This window comes from Saccopteryx bilineata, chromosome 8, assembly GCF_036850765.1.
Source record: "Saccopteryx bilineata isolate mSacBil1 chromosome 8, mSacBil1_pri_phased_curated, whole genome shotgun sequence".
In the NCBI taxonomy this organism is placed as follows: domain Eukaryota; kingdom Metazoa; phylum Chordata; class Mammalia; order Chiroptera; family Emballonuridae; genus Saccopteryx; species Saccopteryx bilineata.
Window position 1 is genome coordinate 68,817,503 of NC_089497.1, and position 20,684 is coordinate 68,838,186.

General features: G+C 40.2%; 1 protein-coding gene across 2 annotated transcripts in view; it reads left to right on the forward strand.

Moving 5' to 3' along the window:
- The first annotated feature begins 4,453 nt into the window (after positions 1 to 4,453).
- The window catches only part of C8H3orf70 (chromosome 8 C3orf70 homolog), an 84,595-nt gene continuing 68,364 nt past the window's right edge, over positions 4,454 to 20,684 (forward strand). The window contains exons 1-2 of one of the 2 annotated variants that reach the window (XM_066241195.1): positions 4,454 to 4,552; positions 5,255 to 5,501. In XM_066241195.1, coding sequence (XP_066097292.1) covers positions 5,306 to 5,501 — 196 coding nt within the window. In that variant the 5' untranslated portion in view covers positions 4,454 to 4,552; positions 5,255 to 5,305. Of the gene's footprint in view, positions 4,553 to 4,789; positions 4,923 to 5,254; positions 5,502 to 20,684 lie in introns of those variants that run through there. The other variant, XM_066241194.1, reaches the window with a different exon arrangement.

Sequence of the window (20,684 nt, forward strand, 5' to 3'; positions counted from 1 at the left end):
CAGTGGGCCAGATACAGGGCTAGGTTCGCCACATGTTATTACGTTTAATGTTCGCTGTATGTGAATGGGGTAGAAAATGCAAATCTCATATCTCATTTAAGACATGAGGCTAAATAACTTGTCCAAGATCATCCAGCAAGGTGGTACTGGAGCTGAGCTTTGATTCCATTCAGATTTCAAAGCTTTTGTTCTTTCCACCAAAAGGGAGGGTGAGGGTCTGTTATGCCAGTGGCAATGCGAACGAGGCATCCTCCCTCGCCACAGAAGACTTCTCATTTAGTTGCACCTCATTTGGAAGCTTCTCCATTTACTTCATCATGCTAATTGCTTTAACATGACAAATTGACCAATTACTAGCAGGTTATTTATAACTATAGTGGAATTACTTAGTTCAATCAAGCAACCAAAAAGTAACTGATTTGTAATGACTCAATTTATCAAAGTGTTCAGAATGTTTGTTGTGCCTAGGCATAACTTACATTCACATTAGACAGCTACGTGCAATAGAATAGGAAGGGGATTTCTGGCTATTCACAGATGACATTTGAACTGAAAGGATACCAACCCCTGCTCTATGACCCAGTAGACAAGTCATAGCTTTGAGTCCTAAAAGATGTTCTGGAAAAACTTCTGTTTTGTTTTGTTTTGCTTATAAAGAAACAGAAGTCCAGAAAGCCTAAGGGAGTCTCCAAGATCTCCCAACCAGTAAACAACTGAGCTTAGACTTGAACACCTGCATTATTCTGATGCCAGGGCCTAGAGAACTTTTTCCATTTTGCCTGCTGCACTGTGACATGGAGCAAATCATTTAGTTTCCTGACTCGTCATTTACTTTGTCTACATGAGAGAATTGGTAGGTGAATAAGTTAGCTTTTACTATATAAGAAACCACTCAAAAGTTAGTTGTTTGAAATAACAATCATTTTATGTAGCTTGCAATTCTGTAGTTTGTCCCAGTGGTTGTTCTGGTCAGGACTGGGTTCGCAGATCTCTGTCATGCTTCCTTGATCAGCTGGAGTGTCTAGGAAGACCTCATATAGCCTCACTATTAGTTCTAGTGGTTGACAGAACATCGCCTGGGGATTGGCCGTTCATCAGCTGGGATACTTCCATTCTCCTCCATAAGGCTATTTTTCCATTTCATCCTCCAGCAAGGCTTGCTTATACATGGTGATCTCAGGTTCCCAAGTGCAGAAAGGGAGAGCAAACCCCAATGGACATAATCTTTGGAAACTTTTACTATGCCATGTTTGCTATTCTCCTATCGGCTAAAACAAGTTACATGGTATGGTAGGCTGTTTCAGAAATGACTCCCAGTGATTCCTGCCTTCTGATAGCCATGCCCTTGTGTAATCACCTCCCACTGTGTGAGAGCTGGACCTACTGACTTGTTTATAATGAATAGAATATGCCAAAAGTAATGGGATATCACTTCTGATATTAGTTTATAAAAGACTGTGACACTCTCTCTGACTCTTTTTACGTGCTTGCTCTGGTAAAGCAAGCTGCTCTGTGTGAATTGCCCTATGGAGAGTTCCATGGGAAAGGGAACTGAGGACACCCTCTAGTCAACAACTGGTGAGGAACTGGGACTCTCAGCCTAACAGTTCCTTGAGAATTGAATCTGCCAACAACCCATCAGTGAGTGAGCTTGGACACAGACGCTTCACCAGTTGAACTTTTAGATGAGAATGCAGCCTTATAAGAGACTTTGCAGCAGAGGAGCTAGCTAAGTCATGCCTTGGTTTCTGACCCACAGATACTGCGTTGCTTTAATCTGGGAGTGATTTGTTAAACAATACAACTAATACACATAGCTAACTCAGAGTCAGTGTGGGAGGGGAATATCTAAGGGTGTGGTTACAGGGAGGGTAATGATAGGAATTATTTACCTGTATTTGAAAACAATTTACCACAGATGAACTTTTTTCCAGCCTTTGGAAGTCTGAGATGAAATAATTTTCACTACTTCAACAGTTATTCTCTGTGCTAAGTACTGGGCACAGGTGATGAATAACACAGATGGGAGAAAGGTAGGGAAAAGGGGAGAATTCCAGGCAGAAGGAATGGCATTCTTACAGGGGAGCTGGAGAGCTAGTTAGCAGCTATCGGACAAGTTCATATTTACGATCAAAGTGTATCCTATTATGTGACAATGGTATTGTGGGTTATGGTTTTTAAAAGTTCCTGTAGAGATAAATGCTAAAATATTATGGAGGAAATTACATAATGTCTGGGATTTGCTTCAAAATAATCCAGTGGCAGGATGGGGGTCAGGAGTGGGCAGAACTATAAATGAAACAAGATTTTCCAAATGAGTTCATGTTTATAGCAACCAGGTGACGGGTACATGAGGGTTCATTACTCCAGTCTCTCTAGTTGTGTAGGTGCTTCATTTTCTACAATAAAAATTTTAAAAACTTGTATCCTGACAACACCTCCTGAAGGCTGTGTGTGTACGTGTTAGAGGTCACAGCACATTTACCTCCTCCTGTTGCACTGCAGACAGTAGAGATTAATGATATCTTTTGGGCAAAGGGATGGAATGAGTTTTATTTTACAGCAAATGTAAAGGCCTCTCAGCCTCAAATCATATGGCTGACATAAAATAGGCTATTTGGGTAACTACCATTGCCTACTGGCTAAGGTGCTGTATTGCATTATTTTTAATGATCATTTTTCAGTAGCTGAGATGGTATGGTTTTATATATTAGTAGAATCATATAGCACAGTTCACCCTAGAGTAAAACCAGTGGAAGGATTCTGTTTAAACATTAGTTACTGAAATACTGAAAGAATTCTGAGATCTTATATAACATAGACAGTGGTAGAGTGAGTTTATAGGTTGGGGAAGGAGAATAATCAGGTAGTAGAGCTGGGAATCCCTCTTTGAAAAATTCTGGATTGGCTTGCTGCAGCAATAATGTATTATGGATTTATTTGACTAAGTTTTCCTTTTACTCAAATTATTTTGAGGTGGGTCAGACTGTGAAATTAACAGCAGGGATGGGTAGATTTTATAAGTCAGAGATGAGAGTATAGGATTTTGGGGAGGCACCTGGGGCTGAGTCTGAAGAGATGATGCTTCATGTTTATAATTTACAATGTCAGGCTTTTGGGAAAACCATATTTTGAGATTTTGATTCAGATTTTTCTCAGAAATACCTTTGCCACCAAATTGAATCTTTCCCCAACGCCTAATAAAGACTTTGTCAGAGCCAGATATATACAAACTATATCTACCTTCTTAAGCCACGGTTAAATAAAAGGGAACATTATGAAAGACTGCTTACGGAAGCAAGGATTTTCAGTGCTTAAGATGAACTTGGTGACTTCAAAACTATGATGAGTCTGTCAGTGCAAAGCAGGAAAGGAATAAAATATGGAGAAAGTGAACCTGGCATAAACATGTTCTCATACAGCATTTGTACTGAAAGCTTTGTTGTTGTTCCCTGAACCTTGGCAATTATAGGCACTTTCCTCTGCTATGAAAAACGATTGGCAAATAAAGAGAGAGGTTCTCTCCTTTTTTGCTCAGGCTGCATTCAGCCTTGTTGCAGAGAAACACGAATTCCCAATCATGCTCCCTGGGAGCAAATGGTTTGTTTTCTCTTCACTGAATCCAGCCTGGGATGGGTTCTGCAGTCCAGACTGGCATGGAAAATCTATTTGGAGCAACTTGTCCCCAGGAGGGAAGAAGGCAAGCTGATTATGTGGGGGAGCTGCAGTCATCCAGCCAGTCATACCTGCTGGCTAGGGCAGGCGTTAACATGCAAAAAGGCACACAGAGCCCAAGGCAAACATGAGTCCTGTTTGTGTGGCTACACCCACATATACCACACACACAAAACTCCACCCAGTACACTGGGCACACACTAGACATGCCAGGCACACATACCACATGGCTACACACATACCACACAATCTATATAACAACTATAACCACCCATATACCAGGTACACACGAATACACACATACGCCACTACACACATATTACACACACCATATACACTCCACATTGATCATATGCATCCATGGCACATATACACACATCTCATCAAACACTCCACATAACAGTAACGTGCATCACGCACACCACACACACACCGCATGTACCACGCATGCAACAAACCATACAACTACACACGTACCCGCCACAATACTCCGTGTAAAAATCATATACCCATATACATTACTTAACATACAAATTGCGCACACATTCAACACATTTTACATACCCGTGTACCACACATGCAAAGCACACAAACGCCACAGCATCGCAGCACACAGATTGGTTATTTTCCCGCTCAGCAAGGCTGAACTGCAGCCCCAGCTGTATTCAGCGCGGCCATGGGCAGGGTTATTAAAGGCCAGTACCAGGTGCGGGTGCGGCACTGGGGTTTCCCGCGTGGGGGCGGGGACTGGCGGCTTTGGCTTCGGACGTAGGCCGGAGTGGCCCTGAGGGGCGGGAGGCAGGTCCTCGGGGGAGTGCGCGCCTGTGGGAACGTGCGCACGCTTCTGGGGATATTCTGTGCCCAGACACCCTGGGAGGTACGAGGGAAATGTGAGACGCGTGTAGGGAGATGCGTGTGTGTGCGAGAGTGTGTGTGAATGAGAGAGAGCCTCGCTCGCAGGCGCGGGGACCAGCCACTGAGTGGTCCTGGTGGGCGTGTCCTCGGTGCGCACAGTCCTCAGTGGAGTGCTGGTGTGGGCGTGAGTCCTGGAGTTGACCCAGCTGGGGCGGGGCGGGGTGTGTGTGTGTGGGGGGGGTGGCAGTGTGCATGTGAAAACCAAGCCGCCAAGGCGCGCGTGTACTCATAACGGGCCTCCATCGGTTGAGGCCAGTCTCGGAGGGATGGGAGTGTGTGTGGCCTGGCCTCGCTGACACTAGAGTACGCCCGCGACCGCGCTCCCCCACAAGGTGTGTGTGAAGAGGCTGGGCTTGCGGAGGAACGCGGTGGTCGGCCCCTCTTGCCGCCGCGAGCGCGTGCGTGTGTGTGTGTGGTGTGTGTGGTGTGTGTGTGGTGTGTGTGTGTGGTGTGTGCGCGGGCGCGCGCGCGCGTGGGGCGCAGCGGCGGAGGGAGCGAGGGAAGGAGGGGGAGAGGCGGCAGGCCCAGCCCCCCGTCGCAGAGCCCCGGGCGGCACCTCGGCGAGCTCTGGGACCGCGCTCCCGCCATCGCCCGGCGCTGGCGTGACTCCCGGCCCGCCGCGCCCTCCCGCGCCTGTCGCTGACTGGGTTTCCTGTCCGCCCAGACGCCGCTTCTCCCGTGCTCTCTGGGTCTCGGCTCCGCGGAGGGAGAGGAAATGAGTACGGCGGCGGCCCCGGCGCCCGAGCGGGGTTGGAAGAGCGAGAAAGTGGACGAGGCTCAGGCCCTGGCGCGGAGTTGTGCTGCCCGCAGACCCGACTTCCAGCCGTGCGACGGGCTCTCCATCTGTGCCACACACAGCCATGGCAAATGCTTCAAGCTGCACTGGTGCTGTCACCTAGGATGGTGTCACTGTAAGTGGAGCCCCGTCTTCCCGCCTTGCGCCGCGGTCCTGGGCCGTCTGGGGTCACGGCTGGGGCTCTGGGCTCGGCCCGGCTGCTTTGCCGCAGGCTGGGGCCGCCCTAGGCTCCCGGCGGGCGGAAGCTGCCCTCGCGCCGGACAACTAGGGTTGGCGCTGCCTTGGCAACGAGATGAAATCCCGGGGGGAGCCTAACGTTAGCCACTTCTACGAGAGGGGAACTCCCTGTCCCAGGAAAACTGGAAGCTATTTTTTCTTTTTCTTTTTAAACCGAAACGGCCAGGCAGGATGTTCAGAAATGGTTGAGAGCCATAGGAGTGGATGGCAACGGGAGGGGAAGCCTTAAAAAACAAACAAAACCCTGATGGTTAAAGATTCTCCCCTTTCTCACTCTTGTCTTTCTGTGCAGCTGTGTAAGAGAAAGAGCCTTTGGAAATCGAATTGTGGCCCATTTATTGCATCCAGTTGAGAAAGCGCTGAAGTGTGAGGGAATGCTTTCAAGAAGTTAATTTTCACAAGAAGGGTGAACTCCTTAAATAGCTGCAGCATATAGAACCAATATATGAGACTTTTAAAATTACACAGTAAAATGAATGAAAGTAACTTTAAATAATCTTACCAGTTTAGAAAAGCCAGAACTAAATGGTCTAGGCCTTTTCTCTTTTGTTTATCCTGTCTGGGATTTTGAAAATGAATTAAACTTAAACAGCCCTTTAATTACACTTTCACAATTTGATTGGTTCATGGTGTTTAGCCTGCTATATCCGATGAGTCGTTTCTTATTAGAAATATATTGCAAACTCAGTTTTCACATAACCTTATTATAGAGGGTTTTGGCATGCTTATTAGGACACAAATTCTTGAAGTGATCTTAAGTTAAATTTTTTTTTCCTTGTTGGTTAGAAAAAGATGGCTCCCAACAAGAGATGCAGTAGATAATAAATCCTTTCTTATATTAATTGAATATAAAAGAATATTTTTAAATGAGTTTATGACTTAAAGGACAGATACTTATATGTATTTTACAGTAATAAATTCTTACATTTTTTGGGGTTCTGTGTGCGGATGGGTCAGTTTCTTCCTATATCTCACTATTCCTTTTGCTCTCAGATCCATTCCCAGTTATAAAGCATCACTTTAGCAGGGAACAGGATACAGAGTTGAAAGTAGCCACTGTAGGAAACCCATGTTGCTGAAGGATGAATCTGGTGAGAGTCCGTTTATTTCCCTGGGGAAATGTAGAATTGAAGATGGTCCAATTCAGTGCTAGTCTTCTTGTAGCAGTCTCCCTTCTTAAGTACACCATTAGTGACTGGAACCCTGCAGTCTTTTCAGGCAGCTTCTTCCTCTGTTAGAGAGCTTTGACTCTTTAGAATACTTCTCTTCCCTATATAAAGCTGAAGTTAGTTGCTTTCTAACTTTTTTCCATTGGCCCTACTTTTTACCTTATGAAATTGTATAGATTATATAGAACAATGCAGTCTTTCTTTTAACGCATGACTGTTTCAACTCTTTAGATACACTGACATAGACTATCTTCTCACTATCTTCTCTCTATATACCAAGACACTGTTGCAATGTCAGTACTGAAATAGGTTTGAAACTCATGTTTGTTGAATGACTGAATGAAGGTTGCCATCATCTTCCTCTGAAGACGTTGTGTTCTGTTTATAAATCTCTGTTTCTTTCTGTCTTTCCTTTTATGGAATGGTGCCCAGACTCGCAAGAATCCTGATTACTCTGTTCTGAGTATGTGCCAAAAAGATCAATAAGATACTTTGAAGACTGTGACACAGTATCCAAGATGTGGTCTGATCAGTCCAGAGTTGAGCAGGACTCCTGTCTCCCACATTTGAAATACTGCTACTGCTGTAACATGCATCACATTAGCTTTTCTAATATCAACATCATATTGAGCTTGCCGCTGTCAGCTTAAACTAAGTTTATGGTCGACTAAAGCCATTGTTTATGTGTGTGTTTTATGTATGTGGCTATTAAGTCACATTGCTTGTCCATTTAACAGTTATAGGTACATGTTTGGGCACAGGTATTAATTGAGGCCTTAGATATTTTTCCTTATTAAATTTCATTTTATTAGAATGAGCCCATTTTTATGGTCTTATTATTGTATTTTTATATTCTGGCTCTTTCATAATGTATATTATGAGCCCCCTAGTTTTATATCAGCCACACGTTAGATGCCAACTTTTCACATACTCATTCAAGTTACTGATAACATTGTTGAACAGGAGAAAGCCATAGATTGAGTCCTGAGGCTTGCCAGTAGAACTGTTCTTCAGGTAGATAGCAATTCAGTAATGAGCACTTGTTATGGTTGTTCAAACAATTAACCTAGCCACATAATTGTACTATTACCCATCTTATGTTGATCTTTTCCATGTGGATATAATGAGAACCTGGTCAAATACCTTGTTGAAATCCTACCTGTATACTACTGTATTTGTACTGCTTTTTGATGTATGATCTATCTATAAATACTGTTAAAAAAAAAAAGAAAGGAAATTAGATTAATATAATTCAGGTTGGTTTTACGGATGCTTACCACTTTTTATTTTAAGTGGTTGGAAGCTATTTTTTAATTAAATAATCTGAATTTAGGAAAAGGTTGATGTCATGTATACTGGATTATTGTTGGCAATTCTTTCCATTAAAAGAAAGTCTACCTATGTATATTTGCTTTTTTCCAGTCTTTGGCAACCTTCCAAGTCTCCTTGCCTTTTTCTCTGGCGGTGATTCAGTGATCACATTCACAGTGTACTTTGTTTCATTTAGAGCATCAAGATGCTACTACGTTACAGTCTCGTCACCTATACTGGTCATCAATTCTTTCTACCTCTCTTTTTTTTTAAGCCCAAATATAATTTTTATTTATTTATTTTTTTTTTTTTTTTTTTTTTTTAAATATTTTATTTATTGATTTTTTAGAGAGAGGAGTGAGAGAGAGAGACAGAGAGAGAGAAGGGGGAGGAGCAGGAAGCCTCAACTCCCATATGTGCCTTGACCAGGCAAGCCCAAGGTTTCGAACCGGCGACCTCAGTGTTCCAGGTCGACGCTTTATCCACTGCGCCACCACAGGTCAGGCTATAATTTTTATTGAAAGAAGCATTCACAACTACTATTTTCTTTCTGGCATTCAAAAAGATTACATCAGTCCTAAGCAGAATTCCTTTAATTCTGTTGAACATGCACTGAGCACCTTGTCTTTGTAAGACATTATTATGGACACTAGAAATACAAATGTGGATCCTACCCTTTAAGCAGAATATAAGGTCATGAGATATATATAAGGTCCAGTATTTCATTTGATAGAGACCTTGGTGTTATAGTGATAACATGGACTGTAGGGGAATGAAACCAGCAAGGGAGATTATTTTGGTATTAATGTAAAAAAATAGATTGAAATTCATGCATAAAGATACTTTATATAATGGAAGTTGGAATAGATTAGATTTGGAGAGGGAGGAAGAGGAAAGCTGTATAAAGGATAACTTCTCAACTTGCAGAATGCTGTCTTAGGCAACTTGAATGGATGGTAGTACCATTTATGCACTAATAATAAAATACTGGAAAAAAAACTAGGTTTGGATAATAATGGGTCAAGAGTCGCATTTTGGATCTTGAACTCAGAAAGACCATGAATCTAGTTTTGGATCTATTGAGTTTAACCTGCCTTGTCATCACACAGTGATGTCAATAGGCAGTTGGCTCTAATGATCTAGATCTCAGAGGGGAGGTCTGCGCCAAAGATAATATGGAAGCCATTTACTTATTTATAGATTGCAGCTTTAGACATGATGAAGCATGAGATTCACCAAGGGAGAGACTACAGTATGAGAAATGAAAATACTTTCCCTTTAGAGCACTAACATTTAGAGTTGGTATAGGTAGGAGGAAGAGCTGGCAGTAGAGTCTCAGATGAGATGGCTAGAGAAGAAAAATCTGAAAACTATCATATTGCAGAAGCAAAGGGAATTGAATATTTTAAGAAAAAGTAGGAAGATGAAATCAGTTTCAGCAGGTTATTTCTTAGATATTGGTGAAATATACAAAAAGTAATTTTATTACTAAAGAAGAGGGTGAGAGGTTTAGTCTGCAACACTAACTTCAGGAATATACTTAATTGCAGTATTAGTCAAAGCTATTTAAGGCAGTGGATTTCTCAAGGTGGGAAGAGAATAGAATGCCAGGAGCTGAGAATTAGAACACAGAGATCATAGTATTTCTTGAGTGATTACTTTGTGCCAGAATAAGCTTATTATGCTAAGCACTTAAATAGCCAATTATGTCATTCTGTCCACTTTACAGTTGAGGAAAAGGGCTTAGAGAAGTTAAATAACTTTCCCATGAACATATACCTAATAAGGAGCAGAGTCTGGATTTGGATCCAGGCCTGTCTGCGTCTAGGACCTGGACTCTCAACCACCATAGGTACGATACAGCAATTTAAAGCTTCATTATAACCAATGATGGGGAAAGTTTTTTTTTTTTAAATAATTGTAACATATTTTTTCTTTTTAAGGACTTCAGTTGAGATAAAATGTTGGTAGATGGTAACTAATACTTTCAAATCTAATATATTATATTTATAAGTACAGTGATCTTTAAGGTTTTCTTAAATGTCCCAAATTCATAAAATTCAAAAATTGTGTCCATTTCTGAACAGGAAGTTATTTGACTACTAAAAATCTTTTATACTTATATTTAACTTTGAAACTTCTAGGGCATAAAAGGCACAACTCCATTTGAGGAAGGCAGTTAACATCTCAGCTAAAGTTACTTATGACCAGAGATTTCAGTCAGTGCAAGCCCTACAGTTGTAGAGACCAGAGTACTTCTTATCCACCCACTAAAGCAGGGGTCGAGAACCTTTTTGGCTGAGAGAGCCATGAATGCCACATATTTTAAAATGTAATTCCATGAGAGCCATTCAACGACCTGTGTACATTACGCATTATCCAATAAAAATTTGGTGTTGTCCCGGAGGACAGCTGTGATTGGCTCCAGCCACCCGCAACCATGAACATGAGCGGTAGGAAATGAATGGATTGTAATACATGAGAATGTTTTATATTTTTAACATTATTATTTTTTTTATTAAAGATTTGTCTGCGAGCCAGATGCAGCCATCAAAAGAGCCACATCTGGCTCATGAGCCATAGGTTTCCGACCCCTGCACTAAAGAATCCACTGAATGCTCATTAGTTCAGGAGCTGTTTCTTTTCTTCTTTCTTTCTTTCTTTCTTTCTTTCTTTCTTTCTTTCTTTCTTTCTTTCTTTCTTTCTTTCTCTCTCTCTCTTTCTTTCTCTTTCTTTTCTTTCTTTATTTCTTTCTCTCTCTCTCTCTTTCTTTCTATTTCTTTCTTTCTTTCTTTCTCTTTCTCTCTCTCTTTCTTTCGGGGGGTGCGTGTCTTCTCTGATGTGCCTCTCTAGTTCGTTCTTTCTTTTTTTTGGAAATGGGTGGCAAATTGTATCAATTTCAGTAATGAAATACAAAAGAATGATAAGTGCAAAGAGTTCTTATTTTTTTGTGGGGTAGAGAATAAAATCGAGTAAGGAGCTCAGGAAGATAAGGCGATGAGGAGGTGTTGGATGGAGTGGGTGAGGGGGAGTGTATGTGGTGTGATGTAGGTGCCACCACCAGAACTCAGAATTGGCTTAATAAAAATCACATAATAGATGAGCTCAGTTTTCTGCGGAATACACCTTTAAAGATGTCTGTCTCTTTCAGGTTGAAAGCCGGAAGAGTGGGACTTGATATATGTAGTCTAATAGATATTAACATATCTAAAGAAAGACTGTCACAGCAGAAGGTGGACGGGCAGCATGGAAATATAGAAAAATGGGACTTGGAAAGAGAGGATTTGGAAGTGATTTTCAGTGCTGTTCAGAGAAGGTGGTACACTGCCCAGAGGCTTAAATTTGGCTGGTCCCTGTTACTGGCCTATCCCAGCAAACAGTTGGTTATAATTTGGTTATGTTTATAGATTTCCTATAGGGAGAGAAGAAGTTGATTAGAGGATTTAATTGTTGGAACCTTAGGCCAAATATACTCCTGTCCATTAGTTAGTATATTAGCATTGTGGTTTTTTGTGTTACTCTATTTGTTTTGTTTTTCTGCTGCTGCGCAGCTCACAGAATCAAGCTCTGGTCTCCCCCAGGGTGATGCCAGCTGGTTTTTCTAAGGGACATCTCAATCATATAAATAACAGTAGCTGCAGAAAATGTATTCAAGATGTTTGACAGTGAAAACTAGCAAAAAAAGGGGGAGTTGTAGTTTGACTAGATGGAGGGCTCAGCTGAAGCTTCTTTCTTTCTTTTTTTAAGAATGAGGTTTCTTATGTGTGGTAGTTAAAGGAAGAGGGATACAGATATTAAGAGGATAAGTGTGAGATCAAGTCCTGAGTTTCCTTGAAGCTTTTCCAAAGATAGAGAAAGCTGATGGGTATTTTTCCATCCAAGTGTTGCTTCAATTGTGGACGTACATCAACTTCAACAATAACGCAAGGAATGCTTATATACGAGCATAGTTGTAGTCTTGCATGTGTCAGCTCATTGAAACCTTGCAACAGCCTTGTGAAACAGGTACTGTTATCATTTTTTTTTTTTTTTTGTGACGGAGAGAGACAGAGAGACAAACAGTGACAGACAGGAACGGAGAGAGAAGAGAAGCATCAATTCTTTATTGCAGCACTTTAGTTGTTCATTGATTGCTTTCTCATATGTGCCTGACTGAGGGGCTACAGCAGAGTGAGTGACCCTTTGCTCCAGCCAGTGACCTTGGGCTCAAGATGGTGAGCCTTGCTTAAACCATTTGAGCCCATGCTCAAGTTGGTGACCTCGGGGTTTTGAACCTGGGTCTTCGTGTCCCAATCCGACGCTCTTTCCACTGCTCCACTGTTATCATTTTTGTAGGTTAGAAAATTTGCTGAAGGTCTTATGTTGTAGCCCTGGCCCCATATGGTTTATGTGCATCAGAATCATAGAAACCGATTGGCAACCAGAACTCTGAGTCTCTTGATTCCACTTACAGTTCAGTGAGAATGATTTCAGCTGTTTTAAATTCTTTTTGGAATAAGCAGGATTTAAGTAAGTAAGTAAAATGAGAATGGTTTATTATTATTATTTATTATTAATTGAGAGGTGGGGAGGCAGACAGACAGGCTCCGGCATGCACCCCAGCAAGACCCCTACCAGGATGCTCTGCTCATCTGGGGATGCTGCTCTGTTGCTGAGTAACCGAGCTATTTTTTAGCACCTCAGGTGAGGCCATGAAGCCATCCTCAGCACCCAGAGCCAACTTGCTCAAACCATTCAAGCCATGGCTGTGGGAGGAGAATAGAGAGACAGAGAGAGAGAAGGGAGAGGGGGAAGGGTGGAGAAGCAGATGGGTACTTCTTCTGTGTGCTATGGCTAGAGAAATGAACCTGAGACTTCCACACACTGGGCGGACGCTCTACATCTGAGCCAACCGGCCATCCCTGGTATATTATTTTAAGAGAAGGGCAATAATATACATTGTAAAGATTTTTGGATTGGTTGAGAACTTTATAAAACTTTTTAAAAAACATTTAGTAATGTATTTGTATAATATGAAGCTTCAGTCATATCATATCTTCAGCTGGTCCCTAGCTGGTGCAAGCCCTTTGAAGGCTTGACTGCTGTCCTACCATTGATTATTACTGCCTTCCACGCCTCTGGACTTAGGGATTTGAACTGAACAGTTCTTGAGTGCCTTCCTGTGATAATTTCCTGCATTCTAACACCCTCACTTTGTTCCCTCATATTGTAAAATCTCATTAATTATAAGAAAGAATATTTTCAGAAACATTGTGTTATTCTAAACCAATATAGAAACACATGATTAACAACCAAAAGTTGTGTGGTAGAAGATTTGCTTTCTTGAAAAATAAGGAATGGGTTATACGTAGAATGTGGAAGGCAGAGTGTAGTCCTAGAAAGGACAAGAGCCGTGGAATGGGACACACTTGGTTTTGAATTCTAGTTTTTTTTCCATTTATTAGCTGTGTAACTTTGGACGGATTACTCAGCCTCACTCAGCTTCTGAAAAATAGAGATAAAAATCCTACTTCACAGGGCTGTTGTGGAGATTTACACGACACAAGTTAGGTACTTAGTGCAGGTGTTCAGTAAAGGATGGCATCAGCCTCTCTTCAAAAAAATAACGGAAACACTAGCTAGTATTGTTGCCCTGAGGCCAGGCCTTAGAGTTGGACTTTGTGTTTGGATCCTGGCTCTGCTGACTTACTGGTTATGTGGTTTGGGTTTCCTCACTCTTAATATGGTGACTTAACAGTATCAGCCTTGTAGTGTGACCATTGTCAGAGACTGCAAATCCAACTTGTTCCCCCTAACACACATGTCCTGGTTAGTCTAGAATTCACTTTGTGACCATACTCATTTGTTCAATTAAATACTCAAAAATAACAAAGACCAAGCCCTGGCCAGTTGGCTCAGCAGTAGAGCATTGGCCCAGCATGTGGAAGTCCTGGGTTCGATTCTCAGCCAAGGCACACAGGAGAAGTGCCCATCTGCTTCTCCACTCCACCCCCTCTCCTTTCTCTCTCTCTCTTCCCCTCCCGCAGCCAAGGCTTCATTGGACCAAAGTTGGCCTGGGCACTGAGGATGGCTCCATGGCCTCCACTTCAGGCACTAGAATGGTTCCAGTTGCAATGGAGCAATGCCCCAGATGGGCAGAGCATCGCCCCCTAGTGGGCTTGCCAGGTGGATCCTGGTTGGGTGTATGCAGGAGTCTGTCTCTGTGCCTCCCTGCTTCTCACTTCAGAAAAATACCCCCAAAAAGAAAAATAAATTAACAATGATCATAAAAATATGCGTTTTGAATATTACACTTAGAAATTGTTGAGTTTTTTTATTGTCTTCATTGTTGGAAGGTCTGTTTTGTAAGTTATTCTGTGATGCATATCTACTTTTTAATTATGAAATTTTATATTATGCTGCAACACCTGCTTCCCTACTCTATACTGTTTTCCACCATTGTTAAGCAATAGATAGTTGTGGCTAATCAGATATACCAGTTAATAGAGAGCTGTCAGATATCAAGTATGGTTCAACAGATTTTAAAGGATCAGAATATTACAGAACTTGCAGTATGTTAAAGTGAAACTGAACATAGTTAACTTGAATGATCAAAAAGTCTTGTCAGAATCTCATGGTGATACCTGGCCATCACTTGGAATACTGATTTTGTACAGAAATAGCAGAAGTGCTAGGCAGTAGAGGAACCTTGGCTGTTGGAATGCTGGACACAGCAGACTGAATTGTAGTCTTTGCAAATTACTTTACTCAAATTCATAGAATTTTTGTGTTGTGTTTCTCCCATTCTTGTTGTTTTGTTTTTAAAATTTCTGATATTTAAGAGTATTCTGCAAGCATGCTGCCAAAAACATGCATCATCTGGAGCGCCAGCAACATATAATATGATACATCCCTCGAGCTGTGTTGGCACAATGCCCCCAAACAGTTCATTCAGAACAATTCTTAAACCTCCCTCATGCTTGTTTGTCCATTTAAAACTAGATGTTTTGGTGTAATACAGATATATGTTTTCCTCTGTGTCTCATTTTAGCAGATCTTTGGTGAAATAAAAACAGTTAGAATGTATAGTTTAATATTTTGTGGAAAATCCTAGAAAAAGCTAAGAACTGTATAATTTCACACACAGGTGGAATATAAAACTTAGACTCGTGGATATAGATAAAAGTGAAGTGGTTACCTGGGGGAGGGGGTGGTGAGGGGTGGGAGGAAGGGTATAAAGAGGGATAAATATAAGGTGATGGAAAATGATTTGACTTTGGGTGATAGGTATTCAACATAATCAACAGTTCAAATGCTGTAGAAATGTTTGCCTGAAGCCTATGTACTCTTATTGACCAATGTCACCATGTTAAAGTTAATTCTCTAAATAAAATTTAAAAATTAAAAGAAAAAAGAAAATCCTGTTATATTCATTTGCTTATCTTTTTCTGTCTACAAACACTTTTAAAAAACACTATTTAAAATAAGTTGCAGAGATTGTGATATTTCACATCTAAATTTTTCAGCATACCTCTCTTAGGCATGAGGACATTTTCCTATATAACCACTACTCTACTAATCATAATTAAGATAATTAACATTAATTTAGTAATAACATCTAATATATACTTTCCTTGTTTGTCAAAAAATGACTTTTATAACTGGCTTTTTTTTTAAACCAGGGCCCAATTAAGATTCATACATCACATTTCATTATTATATTACTTTAGTCTTATTTAATCTAAAGAAGGGGGGGATGACATTACATTTTTAAAGAATCCAGGTTAACTGTCTATGGAGTGTCCTGTATTTTACTAATTGTTTTATCATAATTAGATTTAGGCTAAACATTTTGTTTATTACAAAGGTGACATTGTATCCTTTCCACAGCATCACAGGAGGAGACATGAAATGTCAGGTTGTTCCACTGTCACTCATGCTAGGTGGTAACTCCAAATCTGCATTATAAAGACACCCTTTCCTTTTTGTTATTTCTGCTTTTTAAAATTATTTTTGTTTTTAACAAATAATCTGTGGGGTGATTCTCTGACATTGAATGAATATCCTGTTCTCCAACAACTTTTAACCCAATGACTGAAGATTCTTGTGTAAATCACATTACATTGGGGGTTGGTAATCGTGTTCTTCCTGAACCATATGATGGCATTGTTTGTAAAGAAGAGCTTTCTCTTCTCTCCCTGCACCCCTTCTTTTTTAGTTACTGCCTTAGACAACTTGATTCTTTTTTCTTTCAATATTTTTTGTCAAGTACTGTAGTTCTTTTTGATGCTCAAATTGTCTTAAATTAGGCCAGTGGGAGCCCCTTCAAGCTAACTCCTGTGTGTGTTTTTGTTTGTTTTTTGCTAAGTCCCTATCATTTTTTGAGCATTTCCCTGCTTTATGGAAAAATGTTTCAGGCTTATCTAATAATTTCTCTGTCTCGGGCCAGAAATCATCTATTTTTCCAAGAAGCCCAGGTTTCTTTTGGGGAGAATGTTATAGGAACTATTATCTGGGCTTTTCGTGTGCTGATGCCTACTGGACGTTACTGCAGTTGAGGCCCTCAGTGTGCAGATCTGGGCGGTCTGTGTGTGGTATGGTGCATCCTTCACCTTCCCCCATTCCACTACAGGCTGGGGCAGAAGGCGGTCCGCATCTGTGGGTACATGAGATACAGAGTTTATTTTTGTATTATTTATTAATTATTGCATTATTTTCCATTATGAACAACAGGGAACCTCCTTTTGCCCCACCCTGTATATACCTCCCTTCTCCATGGGTAAAAATCCTGGTTTCCAGCACATCATAATCTTGACTCATTTCCGGTAGCCTCAGCTACCCACAAGATAGTTGAGGGATTATTACATTAGTACCACTACCAACAACAAACTGATCAGTAAAATTCAGTAGTTTCTGCAGTTTTAGTCATTAGAATTTACCTTAGAAAGGATGTATAGTTAGAGCAATGTGTTTGAGTTTCTTAGATGAATTTTTTTCTATATGGTTATCAGTTAGGTTCATTTATTTCTCATTCTAATCAGTTTGGGGTTTATTTTTTTCATTCTTTTTAAATTAAACTTTTTATTTTGAGATAATATGAAGATTTACTTGTAGTTGTGAAAAATAATAGAAATTCTGTGTATTTTTTATTTAGTTTCCCAGTGGCTGCACTGTGTATCCCAGCCAGGAAGTTGACACTGATACAGACAAAATGACCATTTCCATCACTGCATACTTCATGTTGCCCTTTTATACCTACACTCACTTTGCCTCCTGCCCCAAACCCTCATTCATCTGGCATTCACTGATTTGTAATCCATTTCTTTAACATTTGCCAAAGCTTTATTACGTTGGTCTGTTTCTAGGCCCTCTATTCTGTTCTTTTGAGCTGTGTGTCTGTTCCTTTGCCAATACCACACACAGTGTTGATTACTATAGCTATGTAAGTTTAAATTGGGTAGACAGATTCTTCCCACTTTACTCTCCTTTTTCAAAATTGTTTTTGCTATTTTTGTTCCTTTGTTTCCATATGCATTGTAGAATAATCTTGTCTATATCTACAAAAATCTGTTTGAGGTCTTGATAGGAATTGTTGGTAAACCTGTGTAACAGTTTTGGGGGAATCGAAATCTTTACTATATGTTTAATGTATAGTGCTCCATTTATTTAGATCCTTGATTTCTTTCACTGGCATTGTATAGTTTTTAGTGTATAAATTCTGTTTGTTTTGTTTGAGTTACACATAAGTATTTACATTTTTGACTGATTGCAAAGATACTGAGTTTTTTTAAAGATTTTAAAATTCATTTTAGAGAGGAGGGTGAGGGGGAGAGAGAGAGAAAGAGAGAAGGAAGGAGGAGCAGGAAGCATCAACTCCCATATGTGCCTTGACCAGGCAAACCCAGGGAATTGAACTGGCGACCTTAGTGTTCCAGGTTGACACTTTATCTACTGTGTCACCACAGGCAGTGTTGAGTTTTGTTTTTTTGATTTTTTGACATACAGAGAGGGACAGATAGAGACAGACAGACAGGAAGGGAGAGAGATGAGAAGTTTCATTGCACCACCTTAGTTGTTCATTGGTTGCTTTCTATGTGCCCTGACCAGGGGCTACAGCAGAGCAAGGGACCCATTGCTCAAGCCTGCAACCTTGAGCTTCAAGCCAGTGACCTTTGGGCTCAAACCAGCTATCATGGGGTCATGTCTGTGATCCCACACTCAAGTCAGCAACCTGGTGCTTGAGCTAGTGAGCCTGCACTCAAACCAGCAACATCGGGGTTTCGAACCTGGGTCTTCCCAGTCCGACGCTCTCCTGCACTACTGCCTGGTCAGGCAGTATTGAGTTTTTAGTCTTAGTGTCCTTGTGTTCATTGCTAGTTGTGTTCATCCTGCAACCTTGCTGAACTGACTTATTCTAAAAGTTTGTCTAAAAAATATTTTCTTTGGAATTGTTTACATAAACAGTGATTTCATCGGTAAGTAGAGACAGTTTTATTTTTTGCCTTCCCTCGTGCTTTGTTCCTCTGGCTAGAATTTCCAGGATTATGTTGAATAAAAGTTGAATATTTATCTGTGTTTTGTACCCTCATCCTTGTACAAGGATCTTTCATCTTTAAGTATAATGTTAGCAGTAGATTTTTTCTAGATGCTCTTTATCAAGTTGAGAAAATTTCTATTCTTTTTTTTCTGAAAGTTAAACAAAAAAATGAATGAGACGTGCATTTCCTAAACTCTAAGGGCCCTATGAGACTTGCAACCAGGGAAGCAGTGGGCAGCGACAGCTCATCCCAGGCTCACCCTGAGTCTGTCTGTCTGTTCTCTGACTTACCAGTGAGCCAAAGCAGCCCCACCTGCGTTCTCTCCGATGGCTTGTCTGTCCTAAGCCCTTTCTTGTCTCACTGTCCCCAGCTTTGATGTACTCTGAAAAGAAAAAAAAAAAATCATGAATGAGTGTCAAACTTTGCCAAATGCTTCAATTGATAAGATTGTGATTTTTCCTCATTAGTCTGTTAATATAATAGATATATTGATTGATTTTTAAATACTGAACCAGCCTTTCATCGCTGGAATAAATCCCAGTAGGTTATGATGTATAATTATTTTTAAAATTGCTGAGTTTTATTTGCTAATAGCTTGGTAAGGATTTTTTATGTCAATATTTGTGAAGGGTATTGGCCTATGGGTTTGTTTTGGGGTTTTTTTTTGTACTCTCTTTGTCTGGTTTTGGGATCAGGTTATTACTAGCTTAGCATAATGAATTGGAAAGTTTTCTTCTACAAATTTCTAGAAGAGATTGTTTAGAACTGATGTTAGTTTTTCTTTAAACATTTGTTGGAATTCTTTAGTGAAATCACCTGGGCCCTGAGATGTCTTTCTTGGGAGTTTTAAAATAACTAATTAAATTTCCTTAATAGTTAAGAGCCTATTCAAAGGATTACCAATGGGTGAGTTGTGGTAGTTTGTAACTTTTTAGGAACTGGTCCATTTTATTCTAAGTTGTTAAAGTTATGTATGTAGAGTGGTTTGAAGTATTCCCTAATTATACTTTTGATATCTGCATGGACTTGAGGGATATCCCTGCTTCATTCCTGACACTGATAATATGTGTCTTTTCACTTTATTCTGTCAGTCTTCCAGGAGGTCTGTCAATTTTATCGAACCTTTCAAAGAACCAGCTCTTTGTTTCATTTATTTTCTCTGTTGTTTTTCTGTTTTCAATCTCATTGATTTCTGCTCTTGTCTTTATTATATCCTAATTTCTGCTTGCTTTGGTTTATTTTGTGCTGCTTTTGTTTTTTTAGCCTCTTGAGAGTAGGAGTTTAGATTTTTGATTTGAGACTTTTCTTCTGTTCTCATAAATGCATTCATTGCTATAAAATCCCTCTCAGCATTGCTTTAGCTGTGTACTACAAGTTTTTATGTTTTATTTTTAATTTAGTTCAATGTATGCTTTGATTTCCCTTGAGACATTTTTCTGATTCATTGATTATTTAGAAGTGTGATTTAGTTTACAACTGTGGAGATTTTCCTGTTAAATTTTTGTTAATTGATTTATAATTTGATTCCATGTGGTCAGAGAACACACTTTGTAGGATTTTTATTCTTTTAAATCTTTTGAGGTTTGTTTACTGGCCCAGGATATGGTCCAGGTGTCATGGATACTTGAGAAGACACTGGGTGTTCTGCTGTTGGGTGAAATGTTCTGTAAAGGTCTATTAGATTTTGTTGAGTGGTTGTGTTGAGTTCTTCTATATCCTTGCTTATTTTCTGTGTTCTGTCAGCTGTTGAAAGTGTAGTATTGATGTTTCTTATTAATTTGTGGATTTGTTTTATTTTTCTTTTTAAGTCTGTCTGTTTTTGCGTCACATATATTTGCAGTTATGTTGTTTGGTGAATACATATTTAGAATTGCTGTGTCATCATAATAGATTTACTCTTTTGTCATTATCTCATGACCCCGTCTATGATGATTTTTCTTTGCTATGAAGTCTACCTTATTTGATATAGCCACATCTGTGTTCCTTTGAGTAATGTTTGCATGACATAGTTACCCCCCCCTTTTTATTTTCAAAGGGTCTATACTGGCCCTGGCCGGTTGGCTC